At 35.6% G+C, this 26,486-nt stretch overlaps 1 protein-coding gene across 1 annotated transcript in view; it reads left to right on the top strand.

Annotated features, from left to right (window-relative positions):
• The window catches only part of PLG (plasminogen), a 69,575-nt gene that overhangs the window by 19,570 nt on the left and 23,519 nt on the right, over positions 1 to 26,486 (top strand). The window contains exons 3-11 of the mRNA XM_074187974.1: positions 1,350 to 1,456; positions 3,952 to 4,066; positions 6,924 to 7,063; positions 7,742 to 7,862; positions 9,342 to 9,460; positions 16,019 to 16,181; positions 18,394 to 18,527; positions 20,434 to 20,593; positions 23,227 to 23,411. Coding sequence (XP_074044075.1) covers positions 1,350 to 1,456; positions 3,952 to 4,066; positions 6,924 to 7,063; positions 7,742 to 7,862; positions 9,342 to 9,460; positions 16,019 to 16,181; positions 18,394 to 18,527; positions 20,434 to 20,593; positions 23,227 to 23,411 — 1,244 coding nt within the window. The remainder of the gene's footprint in view (positions 1 to 1,349; positions 1,457 to 3,951; positions 4,067 to 6,923; positions 7,064 to 7,741; positions 7,863 to 9,341; positions 9,461 to 16,018; positions 16,182 to 18,393; positions 18,528 to 20,433; positions 20,594 to 23,226; positions 23,412 to 26,486) is intronic.

Genomic DNA, 26,486 nt, shown 5'->3' with positions numbered 1-26,486 from the left:
TTACTCTGGGAAATTCACTAAACTCAGTTTCCCTCAGTTTTAACTTGTAAAATGAGCTAGAAAAGGAAATGACAAACCACTTCAGGATCTTTATCGAAGAAAACACCAAATGGAGTTGCAAAGAATCAGATATGATTGAAATAGCAACAAAGTAGTTTTTAATGGACATTCTTGCTTTACTCCTGATAATAGTGGAAATACTTCATTTATCCTTATTAATTATAATGATGCCTCTTGGTTTTAGATTGATACTACAATAAAAGTTCAGAGGAATAAGAGACCATAGAGAGAGATAGGGTAGTTAGGGCAACCTCTGGAAGAGGTAGATCTTAAAGGAAATGTAGAATTAAGATAAGTGGATAGGTAAGTAGTGGATCCAGGCAGAAGAAAGACCATTAAAAAAAAGTCCAGAGACTGCAAAAAGATACTGAGAGGATTAAGGAATAGGTCCATTTGGATAAAGCAGAAGATGTGTACTTATGTACATGTGTATATGTGACTAGCTGGAGATAAAGTTAGAAAAAAATGAAATGGAGAGCCTTGACTGAGCAGCAAAGGATTTGGTACTTTTGTTATGTAACTAATTATTAAAGACAGTCATTAAAGATGTAGGATTAGGAGAATTACATGCAACATTTTTTGAAAAGTGGTTTGAGATAACAGGCAAAAGAAAAGATGACTAATTCAGAGGAATTGACCCCTGGACTTTCTTTTCACCATAAAGTTAAACCCATAGATACTAATTAGCTATAGTTTTCAATCAATATATGTTATAAGAAAATAATTTGAAACCAAAAAGATAAAGAATATAAAGAGGGAGAAAATTAATGACTAAAAGAATACCTCTAATTTCCCCTTTTGATTTTCGTTCAATTAAACAAGCATTTAATAAATGCTATTTAAGACACAATGCAAGGTGTTGGAGTTACAAAAATAAAAATGAAATGCAGTATTCTGATTCACTTTTAATTTTACCTAAAATGTATATAGGGCAATAGACTTAGAGTTCCCTCAATTTATCACAGTATACAGAGATTTTCAAATTTTTAAATGTATAGATCTTTATATAATTTTGCAATCAAGATTCTCCATAGTCTATTTCTTAACTTTATCTCCTGTTATCCATATACAATCTATACATGTGTATATACAAGACACATATGCACATATGTACACATGCACACACATAAATGCATATTCACAATGTATATCTATTCACTTACATCTATATATGTGTGTATGTTCACATTTATATGCATGTGATATATTTGCATGTATTAGGTTTGTGAATAAGAATTTGTCTGTATTAATTAAGGTTAAAAAAAACCATCTTTGATTCATTTCTGCAGGTCCTTTGAATATTACAACAAAGAACAGAAATGTGTGATTGTGGCTGAAAATAGCAAGACTTCCTTGATTGTGAGACGAAGAGATGTGGTTTTATTTGAAAAGAAAAGTATGCATATCTTCTTGTTCGCCCTCCTTCTTAAGTGGGACCCATGTACAACTTTTTAATGTTTTTTTCTTTCTCAAAGAGATGAGGAGTAGTAAGAGGTTATTTTGTTTTGGTAACAGAGTGACCGGAGTGGTAAGTTCTTTATGTGTTAGCTAAAAGGGCACTGAACTGGGACTGGCTTAAACTTCTCGGTTTCTACTTTCAGAATATGACGGTTATTAAAAGATCATTGGACATGAGTTTCCTGGGCTAGTGCTTGTATATCTATCTATAATATACCTATATTCCTATCTTTGTGTCTCTATGTGTATCCTATATGCATGTATGTGTGTATGTATCATCTATTTGATATATCTATTAATGTATCTATATATGTATGTATCTATCAATGTATCTATGTGTTCATCTATGTATGTATATATATGTGGGGGCCTATCTATTGATCAAACTATCTGATGTATCTATTTTTTAAAAATTTATTTATTTCTTTTTCCAATTCCATGCAAAAGTAATTTTCAACAATCATTTTTGGGTAAGATATTGAATTCCACATTTTTATCACTCTCTTCTTTCCCTTCTCCCTCCCTTCACTTGATAATGAATAATCTAAGATATATATATATATATATCAATAAACTATGTTAAACATATTTCCATATTAATCATGTTATAAAAGAAGAATATCTGATGTATCTATTGATACATTGATGTATCTAGGTAGGTATGTATTTATCAATGTATTTGTCTATGTCTGTGGGAGCTGGCAAAATCATCAAGTGAAGAGGAAGGAGAAGAGAAAAAAGGTCCAGGACAGAATTCCATGGGACACCTATGACAAAGATAAATGTGTCATGCATGCATATTATGTTGTATGTGTTAGTACAAATATTTGTATATGCTAATGCCAGCTGTCTAGTTTGTACATGTGTATATTTATGTGTATTACAGAATTTGTAGTCATATATGTGCATGCAAATATAAGTAAAACAATTTCACAATTGAGAAAATATGTTTCTATGTATATATATATATTATCTATCTGATGTATCTATTAAGGTATCTATATATGGATGTATCTAGCAATGTGTCTATTCATGTATATATGTGTTATCTATATGTATATCTATCTCTTTACCTATTAACTATCCATCTATCTTTCTATCTATCTACCTATCTACCTGCCTAGAGGGAAAGGGGGGGGGGATTTTAGTCCTTCTGGACAATATTATAGAAAAATCCTTTAATAGTATACATTTTTTATTTTATGCAATACATACAATTTTTCTCAGACCTTTAATTAAATTTCCTCTTATTGGTGTGTTAAGTTCTGAATATACACATTTTCATTTTTCACAGTTTTTATTTTATTTATTAAGGTTTCTTAGAAACCTTTAATAAATATCATTGTTATATGGTTTGGCAATTACTCAGAAAAGCAGATTCCTATAGGAGGAAAGAGTACTTAACAATGTTTCAGTTAGAAGATACACAATGACTGGAAGAAATGCTGTTTTTTTAAAGTACTAATGAACATTCAGTCTTAGAAATAACTTTCAGGATAAAAGATAAACTGAACACTATTAATGATGTCCTAGTAAAGAACAGTTGCTTAGGATTAGAAAACTCTGCAGTGATGCAGTAGATATTTAGCTTTATATTAAAAGTGAAAGATCATATCCTAGTTAATTAATTTTGTTTAAATTATACCTTGCCACAACAGGCAATTTTCCATTTAATATCCATATTAGAGCTTCATATGATATATTAGAGAGATCCGTGCTTCAATTCAGACCCTTCCTCTTGAAATATAACTTAACACCAAAACTGATGCCATTTGAACACCAATTTACTCATTGAGAATTAGGCAGAGGTCTTAGGTTGAAATCTCAATTCTGCCTCTTTTTTTCTTTATGTAACTGTGAGCAGATTATTTCACCTCCTTTGCATCAGTTTTCTCTAAGGTCCCTTTTAAATCCGAATGATCCCATAAGTTTCACTGTGCATGAAATAGAACCCACTCTTCCAAATTCTAACATTTAGATATATTACTTAAGACAAAATGAGTAACATAAGATGAGTCCTGGGATTAGAGTGCAAAAAGTAATTGTTCAGAAGAGATAGCAAATAGCAAAAATGCAAAGAGGCTTCCTTCAGGATGCACCAAAAGTAAGAGCTGGAATATAGCCTTTTTCAAGATTTGCTTTTTTCCTTGTAGAACAATCACTTCAACATGACTAGCCAGGATTTCCTCATGAAAAATAATCATTGATAAATGGCAGTCATATCTGCTTTGGCAGTTTAACTGAATGCCACTGAAGATGATAGAAATTCTTTTTCCAAGGAGTCTGGCAGCAGCAATGATGCAGCTATCTAAAATGTCATTCCTCTCTGCTATTTGAAAACCTATTAGTTTGTAATTAAGTGGGGAGAGGGTCATTTTCTTCATTAGATTTGTCTATTATGAAACTGTTTGACTGATAGGAGTTTATTTTCAGTGTACCTTTCAGAGTGCAAGACTGGAAACGGAAAAAACTATAGAGGGACATGGTCTAAGACTAGAACTGGCATTGATTGTCAGAAATGGAGTGATAATAGCCCTCATAAACCCAAGTAAGTTTTTTTCCTTATCTCTGTTTTCTTGCTGTAATCAGGATACTTGAGTTAACCTCCAAACCAAATCAGTTATATAAATTGGAACTGGCAACATGGTGTTCATTGTAGATGATGCAAATGGACCAAATATGTAGAGTTAGAGTACCAAAGTGGGATCTACCAAAGTCAACTAGATAACTCAGTTAATAGAGAGCCCTCCAGAAGACATGAGTTCAAATGCCACCTCAGACAGTAGCTGTTAACAATGGGCAAATCACTTATCCTCTGTTTGCTTAATACACTGGAACAGCAGATGGCAAGCATCTGTGCCAAGAAAACACCAATAAGGGATTACAAAGACTTGAACACAACTGAATGCCTGAACAATAACTAAAGCAGGTCTGGTTGATTCCTTATTCTCTAGAGTATTCATTTCCAAAATGTAGGCATTGGTCTCTTGAGATCCCATCATCATCTGATCAGAGGATGTAACAATGGGCTACAGGTAACTTTCTTTTGCAGCCTATCCTGGTAGACGTCTCTAATACAACCATACTGCACCCCCCTCTTGCCACTGTGTAAACTCCCAATCTCAGCCCTTTCTTCTCTGAATATTGGCCTCTCAAGGGCAGTTACACTTTAACCCCGACCCAGCAGAGTTTTTAACCCTGACCCAACTGACTTAGCAGCTGTGCAAATGCCATCAGGAAAATTCCAACATCCTTCTCCTCCCATCCCCAGATCATCTCAATTTTGTGATTGTGGCAAAAGCAAATTGGTGTCCCTGACTCAGGTGTCTCACCTCAAATCTCCCCACTCCATTCCATTTCCACATAACTATCAAAGTGATTTTTCTTAAAGAGCAGATCTGGCCATGTCATGCAGTTAGATCAAATATCCCAACCATTAGTATTCAAAGGTCTTCACAAACTTGTTCCAACCTATCTTTTTAGCCTGTATTCCCCATCATGATTTTGCCCATTCTCCATATTTATACAGAAACATAAGTAAAATATAAATACATAAGTAGAAAATTCTAGAGTGATACCATCTATTAAGCAGAGCTGTGTAATCAAAGACAAATAAGTTCATATTGAAAAACTTTCTGCTGAGATGAAGCCTAAAAAATTTAGTCATTTATTTTTTTATTGAATATGATAAATATATAAAAGAGATGCATGACTCTTGCTTAAAGTTATTTTGATTACTCACTTTTATGACATTATTTGAACCTTTTACCACATATATTTCCATAAAAATATTTTTTTAAAAAGTTCAACTGTTCAGTATGTTGTTCAAGTTAAATGAATAAGTTATTCTCTATAATTCTGACTTATTCCATAAGACATATATAAGGATTTTTTAAAATCAAAGTAAAATTTTTCTTCTTGAAATAAAATATTGTGATTTTGCAGGGATAATGGGAGATAACCAGACATGATGAGTCAGAGTCAAGAAGACCTAGGTTCAAATCTTACTTTTGATATACACTAGGTATATGACTGGGCAAATCTCAGAGAGCTTAACCTCAGAGAACCTCCAGGAAAATCTCTAGGATTATGAATTAAATAGGCAATTGCTTACTGTATAGAATCTGGGCCTTTAAAGAGATATTTGATGGTTTTTTTCTTGGCAGAGGAATAGAAAGGCTTTCTTCACTTTGAGATCTAGAAAGAATAATAAATAACAGAATGGATTTTCCCGGATTAAATTTTGATCATTATTCTTCTAACTTTAATCTCTTTGCTAATAATGCTAAATAAAATATATTAGGAAGCAGAGAGTGGTGAATTCTTGACTTTACCATAGCCAGCTGGGCAGAAGTTGATGGTAGGAATGAATAAAGCATTTTGTTGAACTGGAAAGTCACCACTTTCCCTCTGGCCACTATATAGAATTGATTATTTTGGACCTAGGTAAAAATATATCTTAAACATTTGTTTAGAGACTCTAAAGCAGAACAATAATATCAACTATAAATATCACTTGTGTGACAAATCACAAACATGGCAAAAATCCTACAGAAATTCTGGAATGGAATTTGGGAAAGAGATGAACTGGAATTATGAGAGACCCAAATTTTTACTGATTAGCTGGATGATCCTGGACAAATCAATCATTCCCTGTGAGCTCCCATTTTCTCATTTATAATCAAATGAGGTAATAAACAGAAAGCGTTTTGCAAAATTAAAGCACTAAATAAATACTACCTATTATCATTTTTATTATTTTTATTGGAGTAGTATTACTACTACTACTCCAAAATGGAGATTAGATATATTAATGCTCTTGGAGAAAGGGTTTAAGAGGAAAATAGCTTGTGAAACTTAAAGCACAATATAAATGTGAGTTATTGTATTATTTTATTCTCTATGTGTTTGTATGCCTCTTTTCTGGCTTTTGAAAATCGTAGCCACTATTTAGATATAGGAACATGGCTGGAATTGGACATGTGATTTCATTGGTATAATATTAATGATAATGATAATAGCTAACATTTCAAAGTCTTAATATGCAGCAATACTATTATTATCATCCCCATTTTATAGTTGAAGAAACTGAGGTAAACAAAGGCTAAACAAGTTGTCCAGAGTCAACAACTAGTAGGCCAGATTTGAACTCAGGTCTTCCTGAGTCCAGGCCACTCGGCCTCCTAATGATTTCTAACCAAGTAAGTCAGTATTTTATCTTTCATTTATAGTCCTGGAGTTTTGCCAGGGGCACTGTTTAGCTATGTGATTACCTAGCTGCCATATAACCAGTCTATGTCAGTCTTGGGACTTGAGAATCCAGGTCTCTCTATCTACTCTGCTACAGCTATCTCTCCCAATTTACTGTTGGTATCCACTTATAGCATTTTTTTTCTTTCCCACAGTTTTTCACCAAGAAACCACCCAGAAGAAGGACTGGAGAAAAATTACTGCAGAAATCCCGACAATGATTCTAAGGGACCTTGGTGCTATACCACTGATCCAGCGATCAGATTTGAATATTGTGATATTCCTGAATGTGAAGGTCAGACCCTCCCCCACCTCTCTCTCTCTCTCTCTCTCTCTCTCTCTCTCTCTCTCTCACCCCCTCCCTCTCTCTCCCTCTCCCTCCTTCTTCCCTTCCATTCCCTTCCCTTTCGTTGTACAGCAATTGACTTATCAATTCCCCAAGTTACTAGTCTGCTCCTTCCCCTTGTCCACTCAGAGTAAGTCCTCTTGCCTTCACTACCATGGCCCCATTTCCATCCATTTATCCACTGTCCTAACTGCCTCTTGTCTGCATGGTCTTCCCCCTAGCCTGGACATTAAGGGGACCTAGAACAAAGCTGACATCATGTCAGATCTGGGACTTACATAGGTATCATCAAGAATAAACAACTTATATAATGAATGGTAGCTATTTACTGGTCCAAATAAGGACTATATGTCCAGTTTGATTATATAGCTAAGTGAATATCCAAATATGGGATTTACATCCAGTAAAGCTGGACCACTGTGATTAAGGAAAATTCACATTCTCATATGGGTCAAATGGCTTACCGAGAGGCACTCAGCTATTTCTCATCCCATCTCCAGCTCCACTTTCCCATCTGTATTTAATCCTTCCCTCTTCCTTCTCCTACCCCCTACCCCCATTTTTGCTTTGTTTCTTTCATTCATTTCAATCTCTCTCTCTGTGTTTCTGCCTAACCCACCATGCTAGATGAATGTATGCATTGCAGTGGTGAAAACTACCAAGGCACCATTTCAGTGACAGAATCTGGATTCACATGTCAACCTTGGGGCTCCCAGAACCCACATTCTCATGAGTATCTTCCTGCCAAGTAAGTTCTATCAGGAGAAAATAAAGATGTCGAAATTAACTCTTTTAGCATCAAAGGGTCACACATCAAAAACATGAGGATTCTCACGGATAGTTAGCAAATTCAAAAAAGTATATATCAAGTTTGTGCTATGTATTTGCTGTTTCCACACAACATCCAAGCTCCTATCCATGTATCTTTGATTACATGGTCCCTCCAACTTTTAGAATTCTTGACTTCATGACTCAGCTTAAGCACTAAACTTTTCCAAACACCTCCCTCTCCCCCATATTTTTCTGATGTTCCTCACTCATATTCCTGGGAATTGATTTTTGTTTCTATACTGCATAGTCACAGAATTGCATGGTGGGTTGGTCCCTGGCAGGCTCATCCTGGTTTCAAATCTTGACTATGACAAGTGCTGGTTATATGACCATGTGAAACTGGGTCACTTTATCCCTGAGTGCCCCAAATTTTACAAATTACAAATTTTAGAGTGGGTACTAATCTGTATTGGTGGAGACACCTTCCTTACTAAGAGTTCCTTACACCATCACCAACAGTGATAGGCATCTTTTAAGTACTTAACATGTGTCACACATTGTACTGGGATTCAGAGACAGGCAAAAATTGTGGTTCCAATTCTAGTAGAGAAGATACCACACCAGTAACTATGGATGCACAAAATGAATACAGTCTAATTTCAGGGGGAAAGCATTTGTGGGTAGAGGACATCGAGAAAGGTCCTCTTGTAGAAAGTGAGCCTAAGTCCCGGAAGGAAGCCAGGAGGCAGAGGTGAAAGGGGGAATGTTTTAGGTTTAGAGGACAGCCAGTAAAACAGCAAAGAGTCTAGAGATGACTAGTTGTATGTGAAGAACAGTAAGAAGCTTAGTGTTGCTTGACATTGGTAAAGCATGTACCAACAACAATGATAGAAGCTAACACTTGTTTAGTTTCTATTGTGGGCCAGGCATTAAACGAAGCTCTTCACAGTTATTCTCTTCTTAGATTCTCACAACAATCTTGGAGAATAGGTGCAATTATTATCTCCATTTGAAGAAATGGAGGCAAATAGGGTTGAAGGGCCTAGCCCAAAGACACATAACTAGTAACTGTTTGAGGCTGGATTTGAACTATCTAATACCTAGGTGGTATATGCCATGTGCCACCCAGATAAAGGAGAGTTAAGTGTAAGAAATGTAAGAAAACTGGAAAGTAAGAAAGTTGGCTGTGAAGGGCTTTAAATGCCAGAGGACTTTATATTTGATCCTGGAGTAAGGAGTTACTATAGTTTCTTGAATATGGGGATGGCATCATCAGATCTAAATTTTAGAAGATCACTGTGAAGGATGGATTGGAGTGGGAAAAGATTTGAGGAAGGAAGCTTATATGGTAGGAGGTGGTGAGGATCATATCAAATTAGTTATGTCAGAGGAGAGAAGGAGATATTATTTGAGAAATGTTGTAAAGTTAAATGTGACAAGTTCATTTCCTCCTCAGATTTCCCAACAAGAACTTAAAGGAGAATTATTGTCGCAACCCAGATGTAGAGCCTCGACCATGGTGTTTTACCACGAATCCAAACAAACGCTGGGAATTCTGCAACATTCCCCGCTGCTGTAAGCATTGTCTATTATAGCACTGTGCTATATACAAAACCTCTGGATAAAGTTTAAGACAGGATGAAGGTGAAAATATCTGCAGTAACTGAGAATTTGGCTGAAAGGTGATATTAGACCCTGGAAATTATTATTGTTATTTTTTGGTCATTTTTTAAAATCATGGATGACTCTTAGTGACTTCATTTGAGGTTTTCTTGGTAAGGATACTGTAACTCATTTTATAGATGAGGAAACTGAGGCAAACAAGGTTGTGACTTGCCTAGGGTTTCACAATTAGAAAGTGGATTTGAACTCAGATCTTCTTGACTTTAGGCTTGGCACTCTATCTACTGCACCATTTAGGTGCCCAATAGGAATATTAGCTAATATTTTTCTTCCTAATCAGATACACTTAGCTACTATGGAAAGGAAAATATGGATTGTGGGATCATGGACTGGGGATATTGACTCTTGTCATTTGATCTTCTCTACCTTCTTGGAACTCATTTGTAATCTACTCATTTACTTTTCTCCCATATTTTAAATGTTACTTTTTAAAAATAATCTAATTGGGTTTTTTAATGTAATGTTATTTTAGTTTTTTCAATTACATTCAAAGATAGTTTTCAATGTTTATCTTTTTGTAAGCTTTTGAGTTTCATATTTTTCTACCTCCCTCCTTTCCATTACCCCCTTCATCATGACAATGAGTGATTTGATATAGTATATAGATGTACAATCATATTAAACAAATTAGACATACTGTGAAAGAAGAATTAGCACTAAAGAGAAAGCATGAGAAATGAAAACCCCATTTTAAAAAAATGAAAATAATATGCTTTGGTCTGCATTCAGACTTCATAGATTTTCTCTGGATTTGGAAGGTATTTTCCATCACAAGTCTTTTAGAATTGTCTTTGATCATTTTACTGCTGAGAAGAGCTGAATCTATCATAGTTGAACATCACACAATGCAGCTATTAATGTGTACAATGTTCTGGTTCTGTTCACCTCACTCAGCATCAATTCATGCAAGTCTTTCCAGACTTTTCTGAAGTCTGACTGCTCATGATTTCTTATAGAACAATAGTGCTTGACATTTATATACCATAATTTGTTCAGTCATTCTCACAATTTCCAATTTTTTGCCACTACAGAAAGAGCTGCTATAAATATTTTTGTACATGAGGGTTGTTCCCCCCTTTTAAAGATATAGATCTAGTAGTGGTATTCTTAGATCAGTTTTATCACCCTTTGTGCATAATTGCAAATTGCTCTCCAGAAGGTTTGGATTAATTCACAACTAATAGTGCATTAGTATCCCAGTTTTCCCATATCCTTTCCAACATTGATCATTTTTCTTTTCTATCATTTTAGTTAATCCAATGGATTTGAGGTGGTACTTCAGAGCTGTTTTAATTTGTATATCATAATGATTCAGAGCATTTTTATATGACTATTGATTCCTTTAATTTTTTCATCTGAAAACTGCTTGTTCATATCCTTTGACCTTCCAATTGATTTAATTGATGTCTTTTGAATTTTATATCAAAGCCATTTCTGGATCTACTCTGCTCCTCCTCCATAAGCCTTCCTTTGTAATAAAGGAAAATAGTTAAGTAAATCAATAAATATAATAGTCATGTCCCTATTCCATACTCATAGTCTACCAACTCTCAAAACATTGAACTTACTGGTGGCTAAGATTGTTGGTTATGATTATTTTCCAATGGAGTTTTTTTTTAGGTTTTTGCAAGGCAAATGGGGTTAAGTGGCTTGCCCAAGGCCACACAGCTAAGTAATTATTAAGTGTCTGAGACCAGATTTGAACCCAGGTACTCCTGACTCCAAGGCCGGTGCTTTATCCACTATGCCACCTAGCTGCCCCGTGGAGTTTGTTTTTAAGTGTTCTTTTCTTTAGTATTATTATTATAGGCATTCTTTTCAAGATTTTATTATTTTGCTCTGCACCTGTTCACTTAAGTTGTTTCAGTTGTGACTCCACTTTGAATTTTCCTTGGCAAAGATACTGGAGTGATTGCCATTTCCTTCTCCAGCTCATTTTACAGATGAGAACATTGAGACAAACAGCATTAAGTGACTTGCCCAGGGTCACACAGCTAGAAAGCATCTGAGGACAGATCTGAACTTGGGTCTTCTTGACCTCTGGTCTGGCACTGTATCCATTGTGTCACCTAGATGCTCTAACTCTAGATTAATGAAGTCTTAAAGTAAAGAGATCTTAGGTTTTCATCACAATTCCCTGACATGTGCAATCTTACCTTTGTTCGAATATTTCTAACAATGGGAAATTTACTACTTCACAAGTCAGCCCATTCTGCTTAAAATTCTATAACTATATATTCCAACCTGATAACTATTTCAACTACTAATTGTTAGACAGTACTTCTTTATATTGTACTGAAATCCACCTCTGTACTTTTGCTCTACTGGACTCATTAATGTTCCAAACTACATAGAATAAATTGAATTTCTTTTCTCAGTGACAACTTTTCAACTATTCAAAGACAAGCAGCCTGTTTCCTTTAAGTCTTTTCTTCTCAGTGTTAAGCAGCTATGATGAAACTTTGAAAATTGACTGAGGGTTTTTGTATACTGGAAATAGTCTTCAGGCTACAGGCAAAACTTGGCAGTGGATGTGACTGATGTCACGAGTTTCCAAGCTGAAAGATTGGTCTGAACTGAAAGCTGAGAAAACTACAAGAAAACTCATCTCCAGATCCTTAAATGGACTGAATGATCTGACGTTAGATCAAGATCCTCACTGGAAAGGATGAAGATGATAGAAAAGGGTATAACTTACTCCTGCTACAGAATTTTGAGCAGCAAATGGTATATTTGAGAATTGAGGATGAGATTGGTTTGTGGTAAATGAAAGACAATTCTGTGATATGGCCCCAAATCTCTTTTTAGTCATTTATCCCTTTGATAATTTCATTATAAATAATCCTATGCCCTTTTCTATCAGCTCCTAGTTAAAGATGATGAAGCTGATTTTGATTTAGCTAACAAGACAGCCTCATCTATGTTTAAGAATTTGCAAGGCTGAGACATGAGAGTTAAAAGAAAGAGTTAGAAAAGGATAAAGTAAAGAATATTGCTATTGTTCAGTTGTTTTTAGTCATGTCTGATTCTTCGTGATCCCATTGGAGTTATCTTGGTAGAGATGCCAGAACAGTTTACCCTTTCCTTCTCCAGATCATTTTACAGATCAGGAAACTGAGATAAACAGGGTTAAGTGACTTGAACAGCTCGCACAACTAGTGAATATCTGAGGCCAACTGTGAACTCAGAAATATGAATATTCCTGATTTCAGATCTGGCATTCCAACCATTATGTCATCTAGCTGTCCCATGAAGAATATTGCTAAAGTTTTTTAATTCCATAGTTCTATTTCTTTCTACATGAATATACCTTTGCTTAATTTGATTTTTTCCCCTAAATTCCTTCACAAGACTTATCTTCATTAAGGGAAGGACCTCTTTCATATATGTAGAAGAAATATTCAGGGATGAAGTTTAAGGCTGGTATAGTGAGACATCAAAGGGAAAATCCTTTGGAGTAAAGGTCTTTGGGGTTCAGTAGCAGAAACAATTCACAGTTTCCAGGTTGGCATTTCCAGTTTTCCTCAATGTCTTCTCTTAAAATATGATTTTAAATAATTTCACCATTTCTAGAGGTACTTGTCCATGTCCCTTATAAAGTGTGGTGCCTGGTATTTACTTTATGAATACAGATAAGATTTTTTTGAGAGATTTTATTTATTTTGAGTTTTACAATTTTTCCCCTAATCTTGCTTCCCTACCCCCTACCCCCCCCCCCACAGAAGGCAGTCCATTAGTCTTTACATTGTTTCCATGGTATACATTGATCTAAATTGAATATGAGAGAGCAATATTATCCTTAAGGGAAAAAAATAAAGTATAAGAGATAGCCAAATTACATAATAAGATAGTTTTTTTTTAATTAAAGGTAACAGTCTTTGGTCTTTGTTCAAACTCCACAATGTTTTCTCTGGATACAAATGGTATTCTCCATTGCTGATATCCCAAAATTGCACTCCAGATAAGGTTTAACTAGAACATGAGACAATTATGGGTATTCAATTCAGTTTAGTCATTTTTCAGTTGTGTCCAACTTTACATGACCCAATTTGGGATTTTCCTGGCAAAGATCTGGGGCTCCATTTTCTTCTCCACCTCATTTTACAGAGGAGGAAACTGAGTATTAAGTGACCTGCCTCAGTCTCACATAGCTAGTAAAGGTCCAAGGCTAGATTTGAACTCCTAAAGATGAGTCTTTCTGGTTCCAAGCCTAATACTATAGCCATTGCACCTCCTAGCTGCCCCTTTTCTCTGATACACCGAACTAGTAACTTCCCAGTGACTACTTCTTCCTTTTCAAAGTACATACAAAATGTTTAATATTTGATTCTAGAATTTTGCTAGAGATTGTCATCAAGTTTCTAGAGCCTCTCTCCTCTTTTGTTTTGAAGGTTAGGGCAATATATTCTTTTTCTTGAGTCATCTGTTACTTTTCTTCAAAGGAATTCCAGAAAGCATATTTGTGATTGCATCTATCTGTAATTCTTGGTATTCTCTGATGTAATTCTTTTGGATCAGGTGTACTCTTTTTAATCTTCCCATCTATGTATTTCTCTCTTAACTAAATTTGTTCTACTTTTTATAATTTAAAACTCTTTCTCCTTGACAGAAAAGATGAAGCCGTATAGGAGGTGACTCATTTGACTTTATTTCTGGTATCTGTTACCATTTCATTAAGAACCCTAAAGTAACTTTTCTTATTCTGCTTTTTGTTTTGAAAATACAAAAGGAAACAAAATAACAAATAAAAAATCCAACCCTATTTCTTCCCTTTGAATTTTTCTCCACCTTGATTAAACCTTTCAGAGTTCATTAATTACTATATAAAATTATACTTTCCTAGCATATAGTGACACTAACACACTTCTAGCATATCTGTTTTTTTTTAATTAGGTAGAGTAGATAGAAAAGAATATTGAATTAGGAGTAAGAAATTCTAACTGTAGTTTACATGATCTTTGATCTCTGAAAAATGAAGGACCTGGACTGAATGAGTTCTGAGGTCCTTTCCATCTCTAAACCTATATTCCTATTCCAACTGAGTAGAGATAGTACATATTATAGAAGATTTGTAAAACATTTTATAAATATTATCTCATTTGATCCTCAAAACAATCCTGGGAGATAGATACTATTATATTATGTTCATGTTACAAATTGGGAAACTGAGGCAAACAGAAGTTAAGTGATTTAATGGTCACACAGATCAGTAAATGTTTGAGGCAGGACTTGAACACAGGTTTTCCTGACTTCAAGTCCTAGCCTCTCTCTTCTGCATCACCTTGTTAGTCATCTAGTTAACTTTGTAAGGCATATAATCTCAGAAATTTAGTTTCCTCATTTGTAAAACAGGGAAAAAATAACATGGTCAATCCCCTACCTCATATGATCCATCTCACAAGGGTCAAATGAGGTCATTTATGCCAAATATTTTGTCAAGTTTAACTCACTCTTTAGATCTCAGCTATTATTAGTCTCTTTCTACCATTGGGAATACAAATGAGAGACTACCTTTATTTTCTTGTGTTAAAATTTTAATAACACTTTTTTAAACCAACTTTAAATTATATGCATTAATATCTATAAAATGCTGAGAACTTCATGCCAATCAATCAACAAATACTTAAGTGACTTCTTTGTCAAGGGTTATGCTTCATGTAAGATCCTTGAGAATAAGGACTGAATGTTGTCTTTTGCATCCCAAAAGCTTCTGGTGTATGGTAGGTACCTGATAAATGTTTATGGATTATTTAATTGCTCAGGAATAAAAAAATAAAAATTAAACAATCCCTATCCTGAAGAAGTTTATATTCTATTCTGAGAGACAGCTAGACATAGGATCATAAATTTATAATTGTATGTGACTTCAGAAGCCAATCAACCCAACATCCTCATTTTACATACAGATGGGGAAATTGAGGCCCTAAAGGGTTAAGCAACTGGCACAGGGTCACACAGTCATCATGCTCTCTATGACCTATGACACACTCATATTATTCTACAATAAAAGAAGGATTGTGTCCACAACAAGGGAAATAAATCTTGATTATCTTAATGAAGAGAATAGGTGAAACTGTGGATAGAGCGCTGCGTCTAGAGTCAGGAAGACCTGAGTTCAAATTTGACCTCAGTCACTCTACTAGTTATGTGATCTTTGGGCAAGTCCTTTAACCCTGTTTTTTGTCTCAATGTTCCCAGACAAAAACTGGCACAAACAAGGGAGTGGAAAACATCCAGAAAAGGCTCCTCTTTTTGTCTCAGATAAAACACAGGTGAGGGAGATGCAAGCCTCATCAAGCTTATGGCCTTGTGAAAAATGGAAAAACAACACCCGAATGCCAAATCTCATGGGAAGCAGAGTCAAAAGTCAGACCATAAGGCCATTTTATTCTTCTTTAGTGTTTTTCTGTGTTTTCAAAAAATACAATATAATTTTTTTTCTTTTTTAAGCTACACCTCCACCACCTTCTGGTCCAATGCTTCAGTGCTTAAAGGGACGAGGTGAAAACTACAGAGGCAACATTGCAGTCACCACATCTGGGCTTATCTGCCAACACTGGAACAGCCAGACACCTCATAAGCATAACCGGACTCCAGAAAACTTTCCCTGCAAGTAAGTCCCCAGTTAATGACCAATGAGTATAATACAGGAGAATACAATTTCAAACTTATTTTTTAAGATCAAAGATCATAGATTTTGAGTTAGAAGACTTAAGAGGTCCTCTTCTCCAAACCTTTCTTGCTACAGATGAGGAAAGTGAGTCCCAGAAAGTTGAAGGGTTTGATTAAGTTTACATAGGTAGCATGCAACAGAATTGGAGTTGAAATCTAGGGCTTCTTGACTTCAAATCTAGCACTCAGTATTCAGGGTCAAAGACCTTAGGCATGAGAAAAGAATTGAGATCAGCTGACACTTGTGTAAGAAAAGTAGTAAGTCATATTCCATCTCTACCTCCAAACTCCCCAACCTCCTATCATAAATTCCTAAAGCACTCTTTAGAGTTAGAAGGAACCCTTTATGCCATTTGGTCTGATCCCTTCATTTTACAGATAAAGAAATTAAAGTGGGGTGATTTACAAGATCACAATTGGAAGTAAGTGATCAGACTTGAACCCAGATCTTCTAACTCCAAATTCAGGATTACCCAACACTCTACCTTTCCTGGACTTGACAGATCTTTGGAGCTATAGAGGAATACTCAGGTTCACAAGTCATATCTTTGAGCACAATCTTCCCAAAGCACCTTTTGGGATTTGATATTGACTTTATATTGAGAAGCAGCAGCCTACTGGATTAAGTTTTCTATGGATCAAAGAGAACCTGGATTCAAGTCTTAACTCTGACATATCTTTTTTTTAAAACTCTTAGTTAAGTGGCTTGCCCAAGGTCACACAACTAGGTAATAATTAAGTGTCTGAGGTCACATTTGAACTCAGCTCCTCACATTGCCACCTAGTTGCCCCAACTCTGACATATCTTGACAGTGTGACCATGGCCAAGTCAATTAACTTCTCAGGGCCTCAGATAACTCTCTAAGATTATAAGTTGCAGAGTGTTTGTTTATCAACATTGGCAAAAGAAATTTTCTCATAGAGAATTCCCTATAACAGTATAATTATAGGTTTAGACAAAAAAGTATAGGCTAAAATTATTGTTGGTAGCAGCAGCAGTACCAATAGCAGTAACAGTAGCAGTAAGACCAGTAGTGGTAGTAGCAAGTAAAAAAAGTAGTGGTTATTGGTAGTAGTAAGTAGTTGAAGTAGGGATGGTAGTAGTAGTAGTAATAGGTGGGAGTAATAGGTAATAGCATTAAGTAGGTAGGTAGCAATGGTAATAGTAGTGGTAGATGGTGTAGTAGTAACAGTTGTGGTAGGAGTAGTAGGTAGAAGGAGTAAATAGTAGTGGTAGATGGTGTTAGTAGTATATAATAGTGATAGTACTGATAATAATCAGTGATAGTAATCTTAGGTGATATAGTAGGTAGTAGTAATAGTGGATGGAGGTCATAGGGGTGATAGGTAGAAGGTAGTAGTGATAATAGTGGTGGTAGTAGTAGTAGTGATGGTGGTAATGGTGGTATTGGTGGTGATGGTGGTGATAGTAGTGACTGATTCTTTGGCATAAATAACAACCCCCCAAAAGACATGTTAAATAACGAAGTCCAGATGAATTTTTCATCCTCACACTGAAAAGAAGCTGAGATCATCTGTGAGCTCATTCCACTTAAGCTATACCTCTGGCATTTGTTTAATCCAGTGTGTGTCTGAAATTTCACTCCTTTACTCAAGAAGCTTTGGGGACTCCCTATTGGCTTGTAGGGTAAAATATAAACTTCTCTGCTTCACATTTCAAAACCTTCATTGTCTCCAATTTACCTTTCAAAATTGATTGCTAATTTCCTTCCTACTCATGCTATTCTCTAACTGCTGTTACCTGAATAGGATAGCTTCTCTCCTGCCTCCATGCCTTTGCATAAGTTGGTCCTTACGCCCTCTGCCTTTATTTCAGCCTCTAGGACTCTCCAATTCTCTTCAAGTCTCAGTCAACTCGAGCTCTACTACTAGATGAGCCCTTCTATGATGTTCTGAACCTTTTGCCTTACATGCTCCTTTCTCCTTGAAGTCAGACCTATATGGTTTTCACCCATAAATTTCCAGAGCTTAGCATACAGGAGACATCTAGTAAATGGTTTTTGAGTTACGTTGTGTCCTAGTGGGCACATACCTTTGGTGACATGTATAAATTATTCTGTTCATTGTAAATAAAATGTCTCCTCACGGTGGCTGATGCCAATTCAATTAACTTTCAACAAATTCTTTTTCAGAGGTCTGGATGAAAACTATTGCCGTAATCCTGATGGGGAGACGGGACCCTGGTGTTATACCACCAGCAGTGAAAAGAGGTGGGAATACTGTACCATACCTCTCTGTGACTCCTCCCCTCAACAGACAGAAACAGGTAAGAGAGGTTTCTGTGAATAACACGAGGGAGGGAGCTAAAAGGAATGCCACAACTCTCCTAATTCCAGTATTCTCCTGCTTCTAATTTACAGGTCTTTGTTCTTATTTTAACTCCAGTTATCAGAGAATAGATTATTTGATCAAGAATTATATTTGTAGAGTTGAGGGGGTGGATCAGTTCCATAGCAAATTCCATTTATTCATTCACTACAGCAGAGATGTATGCAAAGGTGGTAGGAAGGACATGGTATGTGGAGCCAGAGATCTGGTTTTAAACTTCTCCGGTACTTACAAACTTAATATTATAGGCAAATCACTCAAACTTCTTGAGTGTCATTCTCCTAATCTGTAAAATGGGAACAATAATAAGTATGCTCATTTATAATAATATTTATACTATCTACATCAGAGGGTTGCTGTGAAAAAAAATGCTTTCTCTCCTTCCCAACTCGTGACCTCACATTAGAGGACTTGAGCAATATATTGGCATTCCCTCAAATATTCTAACTTCCCAGTTCCTCAATTTACTCATTTCCCATGACCTACTCCTCCACCCCACTTCATCATGAGCATACCCTTCATTTTGTCATCACTCACATGACTGTGAACTTTGAAATTCAATTTTCTGGTCATAATCTTTTATCATTCCTTCTTTCCTTTTGATTAACCCTGTTCTTTATTCTTACTAAGATCTCCAAACCATCCACCCCTTACTTCTTTCACTGGACACCACTGCTGCACTGGCTACACTCTTTTCCCTTTCCCGTGCTCACACTTATGGACTAGTTCAGTTCTATACTACATTCTATTTTTTAGCCCTTTGTCGACTTAGCCTATTAATGATCATGCCCTGTTGAGCTCCGATCTTAGATTGCTCCCACATATATTACTTTTGTCCTTATTCTCCTGGTGCTGACCAGGGAGAAAGTCACAAAATTGTGCTGATTTGGTCCTCTGTTTAGGTTCCATAATCTCAACTGGGCCAACCTTGTGGAAATAGTGATAGCAAGCCACAAAGAGTGCTCAAGCAGGGTGTGAATAGAATTACAGATCATTGAAGTTGAGAAGTTGAAGAATTTCAGCCAGGCTGTTGATTTCGGCTATTTCAGTCCCTGGGGGTGACGGCAGGGAGGAAGACTATGGAGTCTGATGCCAAGGTCCCTGAAGAAGGTGGTCCAGTATTCAGAAGTTTAATAGATAAAGGGATTGTGGATGGTGGGGAGAGAAGATGAGAAATCAGGGAGAGGATGTTGAGTGATGGCAATGAAATGAAGGCAGTTGAGAGAAAGGAGGAGACCTTCCCCTCTTCCTTGCCCTTGAAATCAAGGGCAGTGAGAGGAGTAGCATGTACTCACAGAAGTTGTTACAATTACTTTGAAGAGGCAAAGGGAATGCTTTAGTTAAAAGTGGAAGGATTTAGGGGAGTTAGTTTATCATTAAGGTTTGGGTTTTCTTTTTAAAGGACATTTGTAGAACAGTCTAATCAAGAACAAAGTGAGCTTATAAAGGAAAGAACAAGCCTAGAGAAGAAAAGTCTGAATTGAATGGGGATGATAATATAGAAGGTCAGTTTGCTCCAAGCTAATAGTGATTACTAGATTGTAAGAGAAAAGTCTTGATCTAACTTTGTTTCCTCCCACATAGAGTAGGTGTTGATTAAATGTTTGTTGAGTTTGAAACAAGTGGCTGGGAGTTAGTTCAAAGGCAAAGGTTAGAAGAAGGAGGGCACAGTCTCAAGCAGGCAACACTGGAAAATGATATTATTGAATTGATCAGACCTAAGGATTCCAATTAGGCTATTGGTTATTCCTGCTACAATTTGAGTCATCAGCTTTTCTGATGCATTCAATGCCTGTGAAATAGCCAGTGCTTTTGTTAATTTTTTTTTTTTATTTCTACTGCAGTGACATTTGAGGAAAGCCCTGTGATCCAAGAATGTTATGAGGGCAATGGACAAAGTTACCGTGGGACATCATCAACCACAATCACAGGAAAGAAGTGCCAGGCCTGGTCTTCAATGACACCACACTCCCATCAGAAGACCCCAGATTATTTCCCCAAAGCGTATGTTCACTTAATTCACTAGTCAAGAATTTGGCCCAGAAAGCCCAAAAGGAAAATAAGACACTTTAGATGCCCATCAGAAGAACTACACTTTAAAAGATTGTCCACTAATGAATTCTACTCTTATTGAATTCCAGAAGATTCCTGATTCTGAGTGTAGGAGAGATAAGAGCTTTAAAAAGTTCATATGACCAATTTGGTGTGGGTTGAAAGTGAAAAACTCAATGGGGCATACAATTGACATAGATCTTTTGGAGGATTCCAATTCAATGGTGGTTAAAGACTTAAAAATAACCCCATTGTGTATAATGACTATATTAACTAATAAGAAATGGAATCTTAACACCATATAGCTTGTCTAACCCCCCAAAAAGAGTCAACGCACTGAGAGTTGTCAAAGTCACTGCTGTCTGAAGTCACAAGATCTATGAATGTGGGTATACATACATGCTTGATATAATTTAGTAAGTACATTGACAAGATGGAGTGCATCAAAGAAGGGTGATTGCTTTGGTGACAGGTCATAAGAGAATGGAAGAAGGAACTAGGGATGCTTCCCCTGGAGAAGACCAGGCTTTGGAGAAATCATGATAGCTGAATCGAAATATTTGAATGGTTGTTATATAAAACAGCTTTAATTGGCACAAAAGTACAGAATTAAATACAATTGGTAAAGGTTACTAAGAGACAGAATCCAACTTGATGTAAGGAAAAGCTTATCTCCCAAATATAACGGAGCATTTAGGAGGTAGTGGATTCTTTTTTTCACTATAATTCTTCAAATAGAGACTAGATGACCATTTGACTTGGGTGATTCTTCTTCAGGGACAGGTTGGGTTGGATGACTTCAAGGATCCATTATGATCCTGCCATTTTGAGATTGTGGATATATATATATGCATATATATATATATATATATATATATATATATATAAATTCATGTTCTAGAAGTTGGGCAGTAAGTACCAATTTGTGGAGATCAAACAAGGAATCAGAAGTGGGGAAGCCAAGGCAAGTAGGCAGTCAGGTGCCAAGGAAGACATAGGAAGCAGGAAGGCAAGGTAAGGCAGTGGGCAAATAGAAAGGAGAAATAGAACTGATGCACAAAGGGTCATGCAGACCTTGAAAATGATGTGAAACCTGCTGCAGAAAGGAGGCCTTTGAAAGGTTTCCTGCTGTGGCAGGATCCAATAGCAATCTTCCAAGTGTATAAGGAAGCTGCATGTCAAAGGCTGTTTTGTTGCAGTAATTCATCATCTCTTCTCCCTCCCTATCCACAACACACACACACACACACACAGAGTCACACAAACACATACACTCACATACACACACATACACACACACACACAAACACACACACACACACACACACACACACCCCAAATAAACACCCCAGAAACCACACTCAGTAGAAGAGTATGAAAATTAGTTTTTGTGGACATCTAATAACTGCTGCAACTATACGAACTCACTCCTCAGCACATGTTTTCTTAATAAGTGGCAGGTGATGCATCAGAGCTTCTGAGTCAAGTCATATTTCAAAGATTCATGATTCTCTCATCCTGGGCATTCCCTCTGCTCACACAGGTTCCAATGCCTTTATGACTTTTTGGATGGGTCAATGGGAGTTGATGAGACCAAAGCACCAACAACAGTGATAATGTTTACAAAACTTTAAGGTTTTCAAGGCACTTTACATATGTTACTTTATATGACCCTAACCACAAACCTGGGAGGTAGTTAATTGTTATCCTTGTTTTACATATGAGGAAACTGAGGTTGAGAGAGTTTAGGTGACTTGCTCATGGTCTCACAACTAAGTAGGTATCTGAGGTGAGATTTGAATTAAGACTTCTGACTCCAAATCTAACACTAACAGACATATCACCTAACTGGCTCAGCTCTTTGTGTTTTACCTGCTGATGAGCTTCTCTGAACTTATTTGGGCTGCCAGACAAGCAGTCTGTCATGGGATCTGACCATGAAATCTTTCCATAGAATTAGAACATGATAGAACTTGTGGTCGTTTAGTAAAGTTGTCAGGTACCCAGGGTCATTTCAACACTTAGATGAAGCTAGTAGGACTTGACTTACAGGCCATGATTCATAGATCATGAGTCACATTGTGTTTTATTAAAACTATCTTAGTAGAAAATGCTATAAAGGTTCATAGATTTATGGTTTCTGTAAAGTGGTTCATAAGTACTCTGTCATATGAACTTAAAAATATGCCTCTTGCAGAGAGATGGAAGAAATCTGGCTTTGGAATCTTGGAAGGTCAAAAATGTTATTGCAAACCACTATGACTAAATCAAATTTAAATGCATTTACTAATCACCTGCTGCTACTATGTATTTATTTATATTGTGCTAGAGATAACAAAACCAAAAGGAAATAGTCTTGGACCTCCCATAACTTTGCTGGGTCATAGTGTTATCTTTGTATCTTTGATAAAAAGAATACATAATTTATAAATAAATAAATATTCCTCTAGGAAAATTCTCATTGAATATGAGTTCCTCTGTGACTCAAAATAGTCTGTCATTATTATTATTATTATTATTATTATTATTATTATTATTATTATTATTATTATTATTATTAACAAAAATTGCTTTTGTTCTTATAGTGATTTGATACAGAACTACTGTAGAAATCCAGATGGAGATAAAAGTCCTTGGTGTTATACTATGGATCCCACGGTTAGATGGGAATTCTGTAATCTGGAGAAATGTTCAGGAACAGGAGGGAATCTTCCAAACTCTCAAACTACAAGTATTCCTAATGTAGATGGAACGAACCCCGCAGAGTCAGGTAACCAAGCATCTTATACATTTTGTTTGCTTTGACATAGGGAAGGAGGAAAAGAGAAGAGTCTTTATAGATAGAGAAATCATGAATGAGGAGATTTATGAACCTTAGCTATTAATATTTATCAGAGGTAGCAAATGGGGTGGGACATTGCCACTCTCCATGAGAAGGGAAAAAAGTCAATAGTTTTCATGGTGGTGAACCACAACCTATTATTCTAAGTTCTTCCTTCATTATTTGTCCATCTTGTCCAAACCCAAAACAAATGACAACAGGGGTAATAGGTTGTTTACTAGGTTCCAGGGACAATACTGTGACTCTAAACAGCATAAAGCAGGTGCTAAGTCAAAGAACAGATAGATTAGAAATGATACCTAAAAATCCTGTGTACAATTCTTCTGTGTACATATATATTTATGTATATAAGTATTATAGTGGAAAAAATACAGGCTTTGGAGAAAGGGGTCCTGAAAGTTTTATTGACATTTCATTTTTCCAAATACATATTATGAAGGTTGTTCAGCAATCATTCATATGCATTTGTATATTTTTACATTACAAAATTTCCTTCCACCCTCCCTTCCCACTCCGCTCCACTCAGTGAACTGTTAGGTTAATATTATACATACACATTTGCATTTAACATGTTTACAGATTAGACACTTTCAGTATGAGAAATTAGGATTAACAGAAAGAAATACATAAGAGTTTTTTTTTTTTAAGTATGTAGTGTTCAACAGATTCTGAAGGATTTTTGTTTTGTTTTGTTTTTCTTTCTCTGGATGGGAAAAGGTTGTCCTAGCTCTCTAAACTGCTGAGAGGAGCTGCTTCCATCAGGGTTGATCATCTCACAGTGTTGTTGTTAATATGTAGAATGTTCTCTTGGTTCTTCCTTTACTCGGCATCAGATCCTGTAATTCATTCCATGCTTCTCTAGAGTTTGACCATTTATGGTTTCTTATAGAACAATAATATTCCATAGTATTCATGTACCATATCTTGTTCAACCATTCCCCAGTTGATAGGCATCCCTTTGATTTTTGAAATCTTTGCCACTAACTACATAAAGAGCTGCCAGGAAGATTTTGGAACATGTGGGACTTTACCCATTTTTTCTTCCCATGATTTCTCCTGAATATAGGCCAAGAATTGGAATTGCAGCATCAAAGGGTATAAACATTTTTATTGCTCTTTGGGTGTAGTTCCATATAGTTCTCTAGGATGACTGGATTAGTTCACAACTTCACCAGCAATGTTTTAACATCTCAATCCTCCCATAACCTCTCCAATATTGATCATTTTCCCTTTTTCTCATCTTGGCCAGTCTAATATGTGTGAGGTGATACCTCATGGTTTTAATTTGCATTTCTCTAATCAATAATGATTTGGAACATTTTTTCATATGATTATATATCACTTTAATTTCTTCATTTGAAAACTGTCTATTCATATCCTTTGACCATTTATCAATGGGCAATGACTTGTAACATTATAAATTTGATGCAATTCTCTATATATTTTAGAAGTGAGACTTTTATAGGAACTCATAGTTGTGAAGATTGTTCCCCAGCTTTCTGATTTCCTTCTAATTTTGGCAGCATTGATTTTATTAGTGCAAAAACCTTTGTAATTTAATATACTCAAAATCAATCATTTTGCAATTTATAATGTACTCTTTTTCTTGTTTGGTCATAAATTTGTCCTCTTTCTATAGATCTGATACAGTATTTCTTGATCTATTAATTTATCTATGTTGACACTCTTTATGTCTAAATCCTGTACCCATTTTGACCTTGTTTTGGCGTAGGGTATGAGATGTGGGTCAATGCATAGTTTTTGTTATACAGTTTTCCAGTTTTCCCAACAACTTTTGCCATATAGTGAGTTCTTATCCCAGAAGCTAATGTCTTTGGGTTTGTCAAACAGTGGATTCTGTTTCTTTTGAACCTATCTTAATTCACTGATCCATTATTCTATTTCTTAACCAGTACCAAGAGGTTTTGATGCTGCTGCTTTATAGAGCTAGTCCACTTTCCTTTACTTTTTTTTATCAGTTCCCTTGCTATTCTTGACCTTTTTGTTACTCCAGATGAATATTGTTGCTCCAGATGATTTTTTTTTTACTATTTTTTTCTAGCTTGGTAAAATAATTATTTGGTAGTTTGATTAGTATGGAACTGAATAAGTAATTTAATTTGGACAGAACTGCCATTTTTATTATATTAGCTCGACATAATCATGAATAATTGACATTTTTCCAGTTATTTAGATCTGGCTTTATTTGGGTGAGAAGGCTTTGTAATTGTGTTCATATGGTTTCTGGGTTTGTCTTGGAAAGGAGATTCCTAAGTATTTAATGTTGACTACCAGTTACCTTAAATGGAACTTCTCTTTCTATCTCTTGCTCTTGGGTTTTCTTGTTCATATATATATATATATATATATATATATATATGCTGATGATTTATGATTTATTATTTACTTTGCTGAGTTTGTTAATTGTTTCAAGGAGTTTTTTCAAGATGATTTTCTCAGGTTCTCTAAGTATACCATCATATCATCTACAAAGAGTAAAAGCTTTGCTTCCTTATTGACAGTTCTGATTCCTTCAATTTCTTTTTCTTATCTTATTGCTAAAACTAAAATTTCTAATACTGTATTGAATAGTGATGGTGATAATGGGTATCCTTGTTTCACTCCTGATCTTATTGGAAATGCTCTGAGTTTATCCCCATTACATATAGTTTTAGATAGATACTGCTTATTATTTTAAGGAAAATTCCATTTATACATTTACTTTCTAGTGTTTTTAATAGAAATGATGTTGTATTTTTATCAAAGGCTTTTCAGTATCTATTGAGATAATCATATGATTTCTGTTGGTTTTACTATTGATATGTCCAATTATGTTGAGCTTTTTCCTAATATTGAACCATCTATACCTACCTGGTATAAATCAATCATAGTGCATTATCCTAGTAATAAATTGCTGTATTCTAATTGCTAAAATTTTATTTAATATTTTCAAATCAATATTAATTAGGGAGATTGGTCTATTATTTTCTTTTGTCTGTTTTT

Source organism: Macrotis lagotis, chromosome 5 (genome assembly GCF_037893015.1).
Source record: "Macrotis lagotis isolate mMagLag1 chromosome 5, bilby.v1.9.chrom.fasta, whole genome shotgun sequence".
In the NCBI taxonomy this organism is placed as follows: Eukaryota; Metazoa; Chordata; class Mammalia; order Peramelemorphia; family Peramelidae; genus Macrotis; species Macrotis lagotis.
The sequence above is the reverse complement of the archived record's forward strand: the minus strand, read 5'-3'. Positions and strand labels throughout refer to the sequence as shown.